The sequence below is a fragment of the Sapajus apella genome, unplaced genomic scaffold, assembly GCF_009761245.1.
Source record: "Sapajus apella isolate SASKATOON/1434 unplaced genomic scaffold, GSC_monkey_1.0 scaffold82, whole genome shotgun sequence".
NCBI classification, from domain to species: Eukaryota; Metazoa; Chordata; class Mammalia; order Primates; family Cebidae; genus Sapajus; species Sapajus apella.
The window spans coordinates 1,626,101-1,641,353 of record NW_022437022.1 but is presented as its reverse complement, the minus strand read 5'-3'; the positions used below and the strand labels follow the sequence as shown (position 1 = coordinate 1,641,353).

Genomic DNA, 15,253 nt, shown 5'->3' with positions numbered 1-15,253 from the left:
TGTATATTCTGTGGATTTGGGGTGGAGAGTTCTGTAAATGTCTATTAGCTTTGCTTAATCCAGGTCTGAGTTCAAGTCCTGGATATCCTTGTTAATTTTCTGTCTGGTTGATCTGTCTAATGTTGACAATGGGGTGTTAAAGTCTCCCACTATTATTGTGTGGGAATCTAAGTCTCTTTGTAAGTCATTAAGAACTTGCATTACATATCTAGGTGCTCCTGTACTGGGTGTGTATATATTTGGGATTGTTAGCTCTTCTTGTTGCATTGATCATTTTACCATTATGTAATGTCCTCTTTGTCTCTTTTGACCTTTGTTGGTTTAAAGTCTATTTTATCAGAGATGAGAATTGCAACTCCTGCTTTTTTTTTTTTTTTTTTTTTTTGCTCTCCATTTGCTTGGTAAATCTTCCTCCATCCCTTTATTTTGAGACTTTGTGTATTCTTGCATGTGAGATGGGTTTCCTGGATACAGCACACCGATGGGTTTTGGCTTTTTATCCAAATTGCCAGTCTGTGTCTTTTCTTTGGGGCATTTAGCCCATTTACATTTAGGGTTAATATTGTTATGTGTGAATTTGATCCTGCCATTTTGAGGCTAGCTGGCTGTTTTGCCCATTATTTGATGCAGTTTCTTCATTGTGTCGATGCTCTTTACCATTTGGTATGTTTTTGGAGTGGCTCGTACTGGTTGTTCCTTTCTATGTTTGGTGCCTCTTTCAGGAGCTCTTGTAAAGCAGGCCCGGTGGTGATAAAATCTCTGAGTACTTGCTTGTTTATAAAGGATTTTATTTCTCCTTCACTTATGAAGTTTGGTTTGGCTGGATATGAAATTCTGGGTTGAAATTTCTTTTCTTTAGGGATGTTGAATATTGGCCCCCACTCTCTTCTGGCTTGTAGGGTTTCTGCTGAGAGATCTGCTGTGAGTCTGATGGGCTTCCCTTTATGGGTAACCCGACCTTTCTCTCTGGCTGCCCTTAGTATTTTCTCCTTCATTTCAACTCTGGTGAATCTGATGATTATGTGTCTTGCAGTTGCGAATCTTAAGGAATATCTTTGTGGTGTTCTCTGTATTTCCTGGATTTGTATATTGGCCTGCCTTGCTAGTTTGGGGAAGTTTTCCTGGATAACATCCTGAAGAGTATTTTCCAGCTTGGATTCATTCTCTCCATCACATTCAGGTATACATATCAAATGTAGATTAGGTCTTTTCACATAGTCCCATATTTCTTGGAGACTTTGTTCATGCCTTTTTACCCTTTTTTCTCTAATCTTGCCTTCTCATTTTATTTCATTGAGTTGATCTTCGACCTCTGATAGCCTTTCTTCTGCTTGGTCAATTCAGCTGTTGAAATTTGTGTATGCCTCGCGAAGTTCTTGCGTTGTGTTTTTCAGCTCCATCAATTCACTTATATTCCTGTCTAAGATGTTTATTCTCGTTAGCATTTCTTCAAATCTTTTTTCAAGGTTCTTAGTTTCTTTACATTGGGTTAGAACATGTTCTTTTACCTCACAGAAGTTTCTTATTACTCACCTTCTGAAGCCTGATTCTGTCAATTCATCACACTCATTCTCCATCCAACCTTGTTCTCTTGCTGGTGAGGAGTTGTGATCCCTTGTAGTAGGAGAGGTGTTCTGATTTCAGGTATTTTCATTTTTTGTGCTGGTTTCTTCCCATCTTTGTGGATTTATCCACCTGTCATCTTTGTAGTTGTTGACTTTCAGATTGGGTCTCTGAGTGAAAGTCCAGTTTGTCGATGATGAAGTTATTTCTTTCTGTTTCTTAGTTTTCCTTCTAGCAGTCAGGCCTCTCTGCTGTATGATTGCTGAGGTCCACTACAGGCCCTGCTTACCTGGGGATTGCCTGCAGCAGCTGCAGAACAGTATGGGTTGCTGCCAGTTTCTTCTTCTGCTATCTTTGTCCCAGAAGGATATCCACCAGATGTCAGTCTGAACTCTCCTTTATGAGGTGACTATTTGGATATACAGGGTTCAGGTAGCTGCTTGGGGAGATAGTCTGTCTTTATAGGAGCTCAAGTGCTGAGCTGTGAGCTCCACTGTTCATTCAGAGCTGCTGGGCAGGTATGTTTAAGTCTGCTGTTTCTTCCCTCCCCCTCCCCACTAGGTGCTCTGTCTCAGGGAGTTAGGGCTTATTTATAAGTTTCTGTCATGTTGCTGCCTTTTTTCAGGGCTGCCCTGCCCAGTGAGGAAGCAGCCTAGTCACAGTCTGCCTGCAGAGACTGTGCTGAGCTGCTGTGGGCTCTGCCCAGCTGCCATGTTAACTTCCCTGCAGTCCTGTTTATACGGGTATAGTTAGAACTGCCTCAGCAATGGTGGCCCACCTCTGTAATGGCAGACTCTCTCTGTACTGGTGGGCTGCCTCAGCAATGGTGGGCTGCCTCAGCAATGATGGACAACCTCCATAGTGGTGGACTGCCTCAGTAATGGCGGACTGCCTCAGTAATGGCGGACGCCCTCCCCCATATAGCTAGACCGTCCTGGGTTCAGCTGTGCTTGCTGTGAAACTCTGAATCCAGAGCATTTCTGATTGTTGTTTTTTTGTGAGGGTGGGGCCAGCTGAGCCTGATCACCTGGCTCCCTGCCTCAGACCTCTGAGTAGTATTCTATGGAGTGTTTGTGTGTTCTTTGTCCAATCATCTGTTGATAAGCACTTAGGTTGGTTACATATTTTTGCTATTGTGAATAGTGCTGCAATAAGCATACAAGTTCAGGTATCTTTTTTATAAAATGATTTATTTTCCTGGGACTAAACGTAAGCAAAGAAGTGAAAGATACTTACAATGAAAGCTATAAAAGATTGATGAAACAAACTGAAAACGAAAAACATAGAATTATGCTCATGGATTGGAAGAATCATGTTCTGTTAAAATGTTCATAATACCCACAGCAATCTATAGATTCAATGCAATTTTTTTCAAAATACCAATAACATTGTTCACAGAAATAGACAAAACAATCTTAAAATTCATATGGAAACTACAAAAGACCCATAATAGTCAAAGCAATTCTGAGCAAAAGGAACAAAGCTGGTGACATCACATTACCTGACTTCAAATTATACTATAAATCTATAGTAACCAAAACAGCATGGTACTGGCATGAAAACAGACAGATAGACCAAGAGAACAGAACAGAGACTGCAAAAATAAATCCATATTTTTCAGTCAATTCATTTTTGACAAGGGAATCAAGAACATACAACAAGGAAAGAACAGTCTCTTCTGGAGTTGGGAAAATTGGATATCCATATGCAGAAGAATGAGAAACCTACACCCCTATCTGCCACCTTACACATCAATCAAAATGGATTAAATACTTAATTGTAAGACCTAAAACTATGAAACTACTAGAAAAAAAAAACTACTAGAGAAACGCAACAGAACATGTCTGGACAAAGATTTTGTTTTAAGTAATACCTCAAAATCAAGGCAACCAAAGCAAAAATTGACACGTGATTACCTCAAGTGTAAAACTTCTGCAAAGCAAACAATCAACAACACGAAGAAATAACCCACAGAATAGGAGAAAATATCTGCTAACTATTCAACTGACAAAAAATTACTAACATGAATATATAAGGAACTCAAACAGAGCAATAGTTTTAAAAAATCTGAGCAAAAAATTAGTAAAAGATCTGAATAGGTATTTCTCAAAAGAAAGACATATATATATTCAACATGTATATGAAAAAATACTCAGTATCACTAATCATCAGGAAAATGCAAATCAAAACCACAATAAGATTTCGTCTTACCTAAGTTAAAATGACTATTATCAAAAAGATACAGAAAACAACAAATGCTAGTGAAGAGAGGGGAATGCTCTTACACTCTTAGTAGGAATGTAAATTACTACAGCCATTATGGAAAACAGTATGGAGGTTCCTCAAAAAACTAAAAACAGAACTATCATAAAATGCAGTGGCAGTGCTGAGTATATATCCCAATTAAATAAATCAGTATATCAAAGAGAGATCTGTCCTCCCATGTTTATTGCCACACTATTCACAATAGCCAACATATGTAATCAACCTAGTGCCCACATCAATGGATGAATGGATAAAGAAAATGTGATATGTATACACAACCAAATATTATTCAGCCATAAGAAACACAATCCTATACTGTCATTTGCAGCAATGTGGATGGAACTAGAGTTCATTACGTTAAGTAAAATAAGCCAAGCACAGAGAGACAAAAATTGCATGTTCTTACTCATATGTGAGAGGCTATAAAAGAGGTCTCATGAAGGAAGAGAGTGGATTGGTAGTTACCAGAGGCTGGGAACACCAGTGAGAAGGAATCGTTAAGAGGGGTTAGTTAACAGGTACAAAAATACAGTTAGATAGAAGGAATAAGATCTAGTGTTTGGTAGAACAAAATAAGGGACCAATCATTAAACTTGAATAGCAGATTTGGGATATTCTCAACACAAAGAAATTATAAATGTTTGTAGTAGTGGATATCTCAATCACCCAAATTTTATTATTACATTGTATTCTTGTATCAAATATCACCTGTACCTCATAAATATGTATAATTACTATGTATTCATAATAATTAAAAAATTTTTAAATATGGAAATACCAAAGATCCATCTTTATGGTAATTTGAACACACAATTAACAGAAATAATGGAATATGCCAAATAACTCTTTATAGATGAATTCATATCAACTTTATCTCCTTTTTAGTTACCAGATGGTGGACTCATGTTTATTTATAATTCAGATCAAGGCATTCAACACATTTTCTGGTTTCCACTACCAAAAAATATAAATAAAATATATAAAAATTCCATGTGAAAATGTAATTTCAATATTTGAGACAAAGAAACTGAAGGAAAAAGAGAAAAGTGTCCAAAATTAGGTTCTACGTAAACCATTTCAAAAATGTGGCTTTTTATCATGAAAATATCCTGAGTTAATATATTATTTATTAGTATCCCACTTATTAAACCTTCTAACACTGCATGTTTTGGCAAAGTAATTTATGCCCCTTAATTTAATATCCTTCTACCTTATATACACTAGCAAAGAAACCATCCGTTACATACTAAACCATACAAATGCAATTTAGTCTGAATTTTAGGCTATCAAATAGTAGGTTTAGCAGGCATAATTTAAATCCTACTTATTCTAAGAATAAAATAACAGCTTTCTTCGTATAAAATCCCACTTCTAGAATCATTGAAAAGAGAAACATATAATAACTCCATTATTTGAGGGTAAAAAAAACTTCATTTATTTGTTGAAAAAAATTTAAGGTAGCAGGCAACACAAATATTTTCATTATTAATTATTTGAATTTATAGGTACAATGATAGTGATATGGTCTACTATTTAATATTTTAGATCCAATTATAGTAATAAAAATTACTGACCACAAAAGGTGGCATGCTATTTACAATTTTTAAATGATTGTGGGTTTGTCAATCACCCTCTGGAATATTAAGTAACTTGCCTTTAAGAAATTAATGTTACAATTATATTTGACATTGCTAAGAAATTAATCCACTTGTTTTAAATATTATTCTAGTACCAAAAGACGTCAAATATAGTCATGCTAACTTCCACTTCTTATTAGGAGCCAAAAGAAGACATTGCTGGCTGTCAGGTGCCTTATGATTCTTCCTATATATAACTGAAATATTGGAATGGTATTGGTGATGGAAAATTGTTTTCCATTTTAGAATATTCTTACAAGAAATGCAAAAGAATGGACCTTCATTGTATCCTAACGTTAATTTAATAATAAATTAATACTCTGTATAAATATAGATGTATAAATGTTAAATCATTTAGTAATCTGCGTCTTGAGGGGTGCCAGCTGGGCCAAATTTACTGTCAACTTTATTTTACATAAAAATATAACATTTAGTGGGACAATACATGACCCAAATAAGTTTCTTTTTTCCTAAGTTTTTTCAAAATGAAGCTATAGTTGTTTGATGAAACGTGTTTAAAACTCTGCTTAGAAGTTATATTCTATTGAAGATGTATCGGCCTTAATGCTTGCTGAGGAAGTTTTTATATATTCCCTAAATGGATACAATGGGCTATAAAAGAAGTAAATGCAATCTCTAATTTCCACATAAATACTGAAAAAATGGTGGTTTGGAAATTAGGTTCAGAGATGAATCTTTAAACGGCAATTTTCCTCTCAACTATAGGTGGAATTTTAGGTATCTGAAATGAAAATGCTATGAAAGCAATAAATTAAACTGAAAATAACAAGATAAAAGACTTTTGAAATTTAAATTTTTGAGGACTTCTCATGTTATACGTTTCCCAAAACTTCTTTCTATTTGTCAAAGCAAAATAGACAGAAACTCGCTGTAATCACCCCCTTTCTCTGTAAGACTTCCCTGACGGAAGCAACAAGTTTTGACTACACTTAAACCCACTGCCAGACTAACTAGAAGAAAGGAGTAAATTACAACTCCTTCCTTCTATTTTTAGACTGAGAACGCTTTAATGATTTCATAATCCCAGCACCTAAACAGAACTTGACGTACAGTTTGCTGAATGAAGGAAACAGAAGGTGCCTGTGGGATTTAAAAATATGTACTGGCCAGGTGCAGTGCCGCATGCCTGCAATCCCGGCACTCCGGGAGGCTGAGGTGGGCAGATCACTTGAGGTCAGGAGTGGAGGACCAGCCTGGCCAACCTGAAACCTGTCTCTAATACGTAAAAAATACAAAGAATAGTCAGGCGTGGTGGTGCACACCTGTAATCCCAGCTACTCTGGAGGCTGAGGCAGGAGAATCACTTGAACCTGAGAAGGGGAGGTTGCAGTGAGCTGAGAGCACACCACTGCACTTCCCGCCTGGGTGACAGAGCATGACTCTGTCTCAACGCATTCGTATATACGTACAAACGTAAGTATTGTATAATATCTTTCTTCAAGAGGTTACTAAATGATTATGAGGGAGAGAAGCATAAAAATAGCTCTGTGTCCCCATTGTATGAGAAACAAATGTGGCGACCATCATGCTGTTTCACTTGGAGGTTTAGTATTTAACCCTACCTAATTTATTCATTCATTCAAAAATGTGAGGAATAAAAAATTACTACGATGCACACAGTTCATGCCTTCAAACTGGTCTCACAGTGTCTCATGAGTCTTTCGAGATTCAGATGCTTGACCCTTGATGATCTTTCAGCTTCCCTTTGCAAGTTTAGCCAAACATAAATCAGTATGAAGCAAAATAAAAATTCTACTACAATATTCAAATCACATGTCGTCGGCGTTCACACTGCTTACAGTTCTTTTATTATTTTTGACATAATAATTGTACATATTTATAGGGTACAGTGTAGTGTGTTACACAGTTGTACTTCATTTTTTTTCTAAATGACACAAATGAAAGAATTGAGATAGGCTTGTCTCATTTTTAACAAGCTATTCTATAATTATGTTCTATCTGTCGCAGTTTCTGTTCCTGGTTCAACTCATGGAAATGAGAGCACTCCCTGAAGAACCTCTCCACAAAAATTTTCTTCCTCAAAAGTTTTCAGTGAAGCAACGCAGAAGGAGAATAAGGGACAGTTGAGAACGGGACTTTTTTTTTTTTTTTTTTTTTTTGAGTCTCTCTCTGTTGCCAAGGCTGGACTGCAATAGCATGATCTCTGCTCACTGCAACCCCCACCTCCCGGGTTCAAGTGATTGATTCTTCCACCTCAGCCTCCCAAGTAGCTGGGATTACAGGTGGGAGCCACCATGCCTAGCTAATTTTTCTATTTTTAGTAGAGACAGAGTCTCACCGTGTTGGCCAGGCTAGTCTCACACTCCTGACCTCCCGAAGTGCTGTGATTACAGGCATGAGCCACCGCACCCAGAGAACAGGATATTTTTTAAAGTAACAGGAAGAAAGGAGAGAAGGAAGAAAAGGAGGAAGGAAGAAGTCCAGTTTCTATGTAGTCAAGGGCCATGCTACAGAATTTCACTGAACGTGAAGCGGTATATGAGGAGATACATTCCTTCGATAAACACCTTCAGAAGATGGGCTGAAGGGGGTCTTCCTAGTCTGCCCGGTAGCATTGAAGGTTCATTTTCATATACTTCCACTGCTTGGATCCCTGCTTACTACTGGCACACTCTGCCCTGTGTTTCTATGTCCATTCCCACAACTGGATGGTAAGCTCCAAGTCACATCTCACCCAGCTTCTTTCCACAGTCCCTAGCCCTCTGCAAGGTCAAATAAAAAGCACCTCCTTATAAGGAAAAAAAACAAAAGTAAAGTGGAAAGGAGAATAATTGAGCAGGATTTCAGTTCCACATTGCTAGTCTTAATAATTGTTTAAGTCTTCTGTACATGTGTTCGATAAAGTATTATTTGATTGATATAAAAAACAAAGATTTGGGAGATAGGAAATGACACAGTGACGTGTTTATAAAAATTCAAGAGTTAGTTTTCATGGTAGCACTACAACAATAGCTAAAATTTTTCATTTTCTAAGACCTGTATTCAATTTCATATCCCACAAAGATCATATGTTCATACACTATTTTATCCCTCATTATATAGCAAACTGAAATGTGTATCTTTATTTATGAAGTGCTTAAGCAACGCTCAGCCACACTTTTGAAAGTGTCAAACAATGTAACTCTTCAAATGTCTGAGGTTTATAAAAACTAAATTATGCTATGTCAAGCTATTTCTAAGCTTAGTCTTGATATTAAATGCCAAGATTGAGAAGAAAATGCTTGTTTCTGATTTATTATTTGTCTCTTTCCCGCCCTCTCAATCTACACTTATAGGCATACATATACAAACACACTCATATACATGTACTTTAAAAATTATTTCATATTTCAGCGCAAAAGCCCTCATTTTAAAAACTTTAACACTATAAAAAATAAAATTTCTGAAACTTTAAAAACTAGTGAGGAAGATTACCTATACTTCTAATACCATAAGATTTTAATAATAATGATAAATTTTTATTCACTGTTATCAGACATTTTAGAACTTTAAGATAACATGTTCGGACATGAATAAAATTTCCCCCAAAATAGTATTTTTGTGTTTTTAATATAAAACTTATACAACAAACCTGCACGTTCTGCACGTGTACCCCAGAACTTAAAGTACAATTTTTTTTAAAAGTTACACAGTTAAAATCATATAAAATTAATTGACACAATAAAAACAATATGCACAGAAGTAAGTCAAGTTTAGCCAAATATAAATCCATTTGAAACAAAATAAAAATTATACTACAATATTCAAATCAAAAAATCAAATACATTAATATACATTCAATTTGAGAAATAATTTATTTGGTTTTATATTTCCTTTGGCCTCTAGTCCTTTATTCTGAATCTAACCGCTTCTGAAGCAGTCTCCGCATTAAAGAAACGTGTTTCAGAGCCTAACAGGGCAACACGCAAATGGACTGCTACTGTAGAAAGCTACTTCGCAGAAAATTTAAACCACGATGTGCTTCAAATGCCAAGACCTCAAAAGTTAAAACTGTGGTTCTCCCCAGGAGGCGGAGGTTGCAGTGAGCCAAGATCACGCCATTGCACTCCAGCCTGAGTAACAAGAGCGAAACTCCATCTCAAAAAAAAAAAAAAAAAAAAAACTGCGGTTCTCCACTCATTTTCTCATTTCATGAGCATTTAGATCAAAAAGCTTTTACTGAAAGCTTACTGACAACAAATCTTCTGGAGTCTAAGAATGAATGAAAGTCAAATGCCAAGTCCACGGTGCTTTCCCAATATAAAAATTGTTTTTATATTGGCTTCTTTTTGTAAAAGATTTATTTTTGTAAAAGACTTCTTTTTGTAAAATGTAATGTTTATCTTTGAAATGTAATAACATTTTTCTATTATTTCATAATGTCTTTCTAATCTCTAAAAATAATCCTTAAATAAAATCAAGTATAATATTGACTTCTGCATTTTTTCAATGTGGCTGTATATAAATCAACTGAATTCTCAATATTTGCTGTTTTTGTTTTTAATTAGCCAAGGATCTTTCTTTTGTATTTATTTCTTCTTTAACTTACTTTACCTTTGAAACGGAACAAGTCTGATAGAATTAAAATGTTGATTTTTGTCTACTTTATATTTCGCTCTCTAGAATACATTAAATGCTTGGTCTTTTGCCGTAAGATAGAAAAAGCTTGTTTAAAATGAGATCTTACCTTCTGATTTGTTGTTCTTCCTCTTCAGCCATTTCTCTACTGTCTCTGCACTAACATTTTCAGATACAAATTCATCTAATACCTGAGGGTGAAGAGAAAGATATGCCTTCACTTTTTCATCGGTCAAGCCTGTAAAAGAATTGAAAAGAATAAAATTCACCTATACGACATCTTCATATAGATGAAAGTCATAGTATAACAACACGTTATGCTAAGACCCAGCAACCCCTAATCTAATGGAGAGAGGGTGGGAAAGAGTGGGAAGGGGAGGTTACTGCTTAATGGGTAGAGTTTCTATTGGGAATCACAGCAAAGTTTCGGAACCAGACAGGTGAATATTGCCCAACATTATGAATATACGTAATGCCATTGAACTGTATGCTTAAAACATCATTAAAATGATTAAAAAAGCATTTTTCGTGTGTGTGTGACCATAATAAAAAAGTTTAGCAACTTTAAACTACAGATATTACATCATGTTACATAGCTGTTTTCTAACAATAAACTTCAGAGTTACATACAAATCAATGCCATGATCAAATGCTGTACATTAAGACCTACAGAGTATTTAATTTTTCGGTGTATAGTTACCATAGATTTAGTGGTCAAAGCAGAGGAAACTCTAGCAAGAGCAATAAACAGGAAAATGTAGCACTAGAACATTATAGGTGCTAAAATAATGTTTAATAAATAAATTCTTATCTTTTATTGCCTTACAACACAAATCCCTACTTTTTCTCAAAGGCATTAAACTCAGTGGCATAACTAATGTTCAGTTCTGAATAATCTTAACATTTGTCCATTAATATTCTGTGTATGTAGTTGGCTTCACTGAAATGGTTTTCATAGTCTAATGATAAATACTGAATTTACATAAGATTTTCAAACAAAGTACTTTCACATGCTTTCATATCTCACATATAAAGTATATGTTTTCAATTTGGTGCTTTGTGTTGGTATGCCATTTCACTAACCCAAAAACAAACAGGCTTTGAATAATTATCCTTCCATGATGGTAATTATTTTTACTACTATATATTTTCTATGAATTATTTGAATAAATTACCCTTTTTGGACATTGTTAGGTTTTAAAAAAAGGCAATGAAAAATTGCAGTCTGAGAAAGAAAAGAAGGAAGCATATATTTATGACTCCAGAAAGAAAGCTGTATGTTTTCCCAAACAGACAAAGCAGAGAATTCATATGTTTTAATTAATTCTGCTGGGAACTGAAGTCACAACTGTTAGAATTCTGCAGCAGAATGCTATAACTGAAAAGGAAAATGACTTCTTTCAGTGAAATTTGTACTTAAATAGTCAATTTAAACACACACACACACACACACACACACACACACACACACACACAGAGTTGTAGAAGATAAATGAAAATGAGACCTCTGGCTATATTCACCCTGCAGAAGAGCCCCAGTGGTGTAAAATTCAGTGTAAGAAATTCTATAAAATGCTAAAGATAATTGATTCAATAAAGTAAGTGTTCTCCTGAGACAGCAAATTATAGTCCCTAGAAAGAAAAGGTGCAGGATACTATAGTAAACTGACAGCATACTTGACCTTTGAGAAGACAGATAAAGCAAATTTCATGTTCTATGTCCTCCATATTCAATACTTGATTGCTTCTTAATATTTTCTTCTATCATTTCCATGACACGGCCATAGAATTCTTGTCCTAACTTTCTAATTGCCCTTGAATTCTGCTTTCTCTTCAATAATCGATAATGATGACACCAAAATCAAGTATCTTAACATATTTTTAATCTCCAGTCTAGCTGTTTTCCCATCACCTCAAGCACCATCTTAAGTCAAAACTACATGAGTTGTCTCCTTCATATTTCTTCCCAAAGAGATTTTAATTCTTGATTTTCCATTTTGTGTTACCATTATTCTCCATTTTCTCAGAAACTTAGGCTGAAAAATATAGTAATAACTGACTCATTCCTCCTAGTCATCTCATTTCATCTTAGCGCATTACCGTACAAGTCATATTTGCCAAATTACATATCAAAGACGTGCATCCAAAACAAACAAAGAAACTCTTTAAACTCAACAATAAGAAAATAATCAACCCAACTGAAAAATGAGCCCAAAGATTTGAACAGTCACTTCAGTAAAGAAGATATAGATACGGCAATAAATATTTTAAAAGATGATCATTTGTTAATCTGGAACTAAAGTTAAAAAAAATGAGATTCTACTACACACCTATTAGAATGGCTAAAATTTAAAAAAAAAATTGACAGTGCCAATTGTTAGCATGGATGCAAGGCAACAAAAATTCTCATTTAATCCTGCAAAATGCTACAATGACTTTGAAAGACTGTTTGGCAGTTTCTTACAAAGCTAAATATAGTCTTTCTGTATGACCCAAAAATCACACTAGTAAGCATTTACCCAATGGATATGAAGACTTATGTCCACACAAAAACCTGCATGTGAATGTTTTTGGCAGCTTCACTCATAATCACCCAAATCTGGAAGCAATCAAGATGTCCTTCAATACACAAATGGATAAACAAACTGTGATACATCCATACAACTAAATATTTCGCACTAAGAAGATAGGAGCTAACAAGCCATGAAGTAACATGAACGAGTCTTAAATGTATTTTACGAGAAAAAGAGCCAGTCTAACAAGGATACATATTATGTAATTCTAACTATATAACATTGGAGAAAAGGCATAAGCTGTGGAGGTAGTAAAAGATCAGTGACTGCCAAGAGTTCAAGGGGAAAGGGCAAATTATGACTGGGTAAAGTACAGGGGACCTTTTAGGATGATGAAACTACTCTGTAAGACACTATAATGATGAATATGACACTATGCATTTGCCAAATATCTGTAAGACTTTATAGCACAAAGAATAAACTATCATGTATGTAAATTTTAAAAATCACTTACAAGGTCAGGGGCTCTCAGGATGGAAAGCATAATGCAACAAAAGAATTTAAATGTTTTACACATGCATAAAACAACCTCCTTCAAGGGGGTGGCAGAGGGCAAGGTGTTAACCTGAATAACTTTGAAAATAAGTGGAGTCTGTGAGTGCAAATGCAAAATAAACTGTACATAAGCACCATACTCTAGTTGACAAAGTTGTTATCCCAGGAGGGTACAGTTTAACACTGGCCAATTAAACAAATGGGTGGTAGATGGTGGAAACAAGATTTCTCAATGGTAGAGTGGGGTGTTACAGATTTAAAAAAAGGAAGAGTTCAGAATGATCCACGTGGTAACGAATTCGAGTTGGAGACATTAGTGAACTCATGTATGACAAAACAAGTAAAAGTAGTTACATATAGGAATACTAAAAATAGTTGCATATCAGAATACTGGTAAGATGTGTATATCTAGTTAATAAATACACGTCTCGCTTTGCTGTGTTAGCTGAGAGGGCCCAGAAGCAACAATATCCCAGTGTAATTGCATACATATGGCACCCAGAGCTTGGCTTCTAATATCAGTTGTCTACAATAAAAGGAACCAAGACTCCATGAAGAAACAGCTAAATTTAGGATAAGAACAGAAAATGCATAAGCTTGGAATAGCCTATGATTTAAAATTTGCCATCAGTAAATCACATAGACTAATACAGATAACTATTCCAAGGTAATTGTGTATATTTGGATAAGTGTATTTTAAAATATAACATTCCTGCTAACAAACTACATCCTTTCATCTATGTAACATTTTGTCGCAGTGCAAACAGATAAAACTAATTAAACTGACTTTCATCTTTATTTCATTTTTCAATATCTGGCAGAAGTACTAATAAGCAGGGGCTGGTTAAAAGCAATGAGTGATAGAAGAGAAGCACACAGGTATTGATAGACTAAATGATAAGGGTAAGTTAGGAAAAGCTGATGAATTTCATTAATTTTCACAATGCAATTTGCAAGTGCCCACTGAAAATGTCACAAAAAATTACAATCTAAACAAAACCAAACTGAAAAACAGAGTGATACATGTAGTGGTTAGATTTAACACTGACCTGAAGATACATAACAAATGGCATAATAAAGACTGATAAATATTTTAGTAAAGGTAATTGCTTCTGTGGCTAACAATTCAGCCAGCAACCTGACGTCTGGATAAGAAATAACTTTGTTTTCTTACTGAGTATCTCTTAAAGAAATAGAGAAAAGCCATATCTATAGCTCTACTTCAACATTTTGACATTGAACCATAGAGCAGTAACGAAAAGGATTGGCACCTCTGAGTTTCCATAAATATTAATGCAATATATCAGCAACAAAATAACACCAACAATGATGCATTTTTTATCTTTTTTAAAATATAGTAGTATTGAGGCTACTTTTCTTCTGTCTTTAGGAAATCTTACACACTTCTGATAATGTAACATGTTATTCTGATAATGTAACATGTTATTACGCTACCCTCTTGGTTTTTGCTTTCTGCAAGCCACAAATTCAACTATCTTTTTCAGATGAAGATTCTGTACATGTACGCATATGTATAAATATACATTTAAAACTTTTATCAAACCACACAAAAAATATAACAGCCCTGTGTATTCAACAGCCAGCTTCCAAAATTACGAATTCATAGTCAATATTCTCCATCTCTACCCCCTACTCTCCCCTCATGTAATTTTGAAGCAAATCCCAGAAATTACTTTAATATATTCATACATTTCAACATGTATCTCTAAAAGATAAAACTATTCTAACCACAAATGCTACTATCACACCTAAAGATAAATTATTATTATTATTATTTGGAGACAGAGTCTTACTCTGTTGTCCAGGCTGGAGGGCAGTGGCGCGATCTTGGCTCACTGCAACCTCCACCTCCCGGGTTCAAGCGATTCTCTGCCTCAACCTTCAGAGTAGCTGAGATTACAGGTGCCTGTCACCATGCCCGGCTATTTTTTTGTATTTTTTAATAGAGGTGGGGTTTCACCATCTTAGCCAGGCTGGTCTTGAACTCCTGACCTCGTGATCCACCTGTCTCAGCCTCCCAAAGTACTGGGATTACAGGCATAACTCACCACACCTGGCCCTATTATTTTTAATTCCATCAAAAAATACCCAGGCTCTAAA

The 15,253-nt window shown here is 35.3% G+C and overlaps 1 protein-coding gene across 6 annotated transcripts in view; it reads right to left on the bottom strand.

Moving 5' to 3' along the window:
• Positions 1-15,253, bottom strand: part of PDE10A (phosphodiesterase 10A) — a 685,830-nt gene that overhangs the window by 203,238 nt on the left and 467,339 nt on the right. For all 6 annotated transcript variants that reach the window (XM_032253236.1, XM_032253234.1, XM_032253239.1 and 3 more), the window contains one exon: positions 10,174-10,302. In XM_032253236.1, the coding sequence (XP_032109127.1) occupies positions 10,174-10,302 (129 nt within the window). The remainder of the gene's footprint in view (positions 1-10,173; positions 10,303-15,253) is intronic.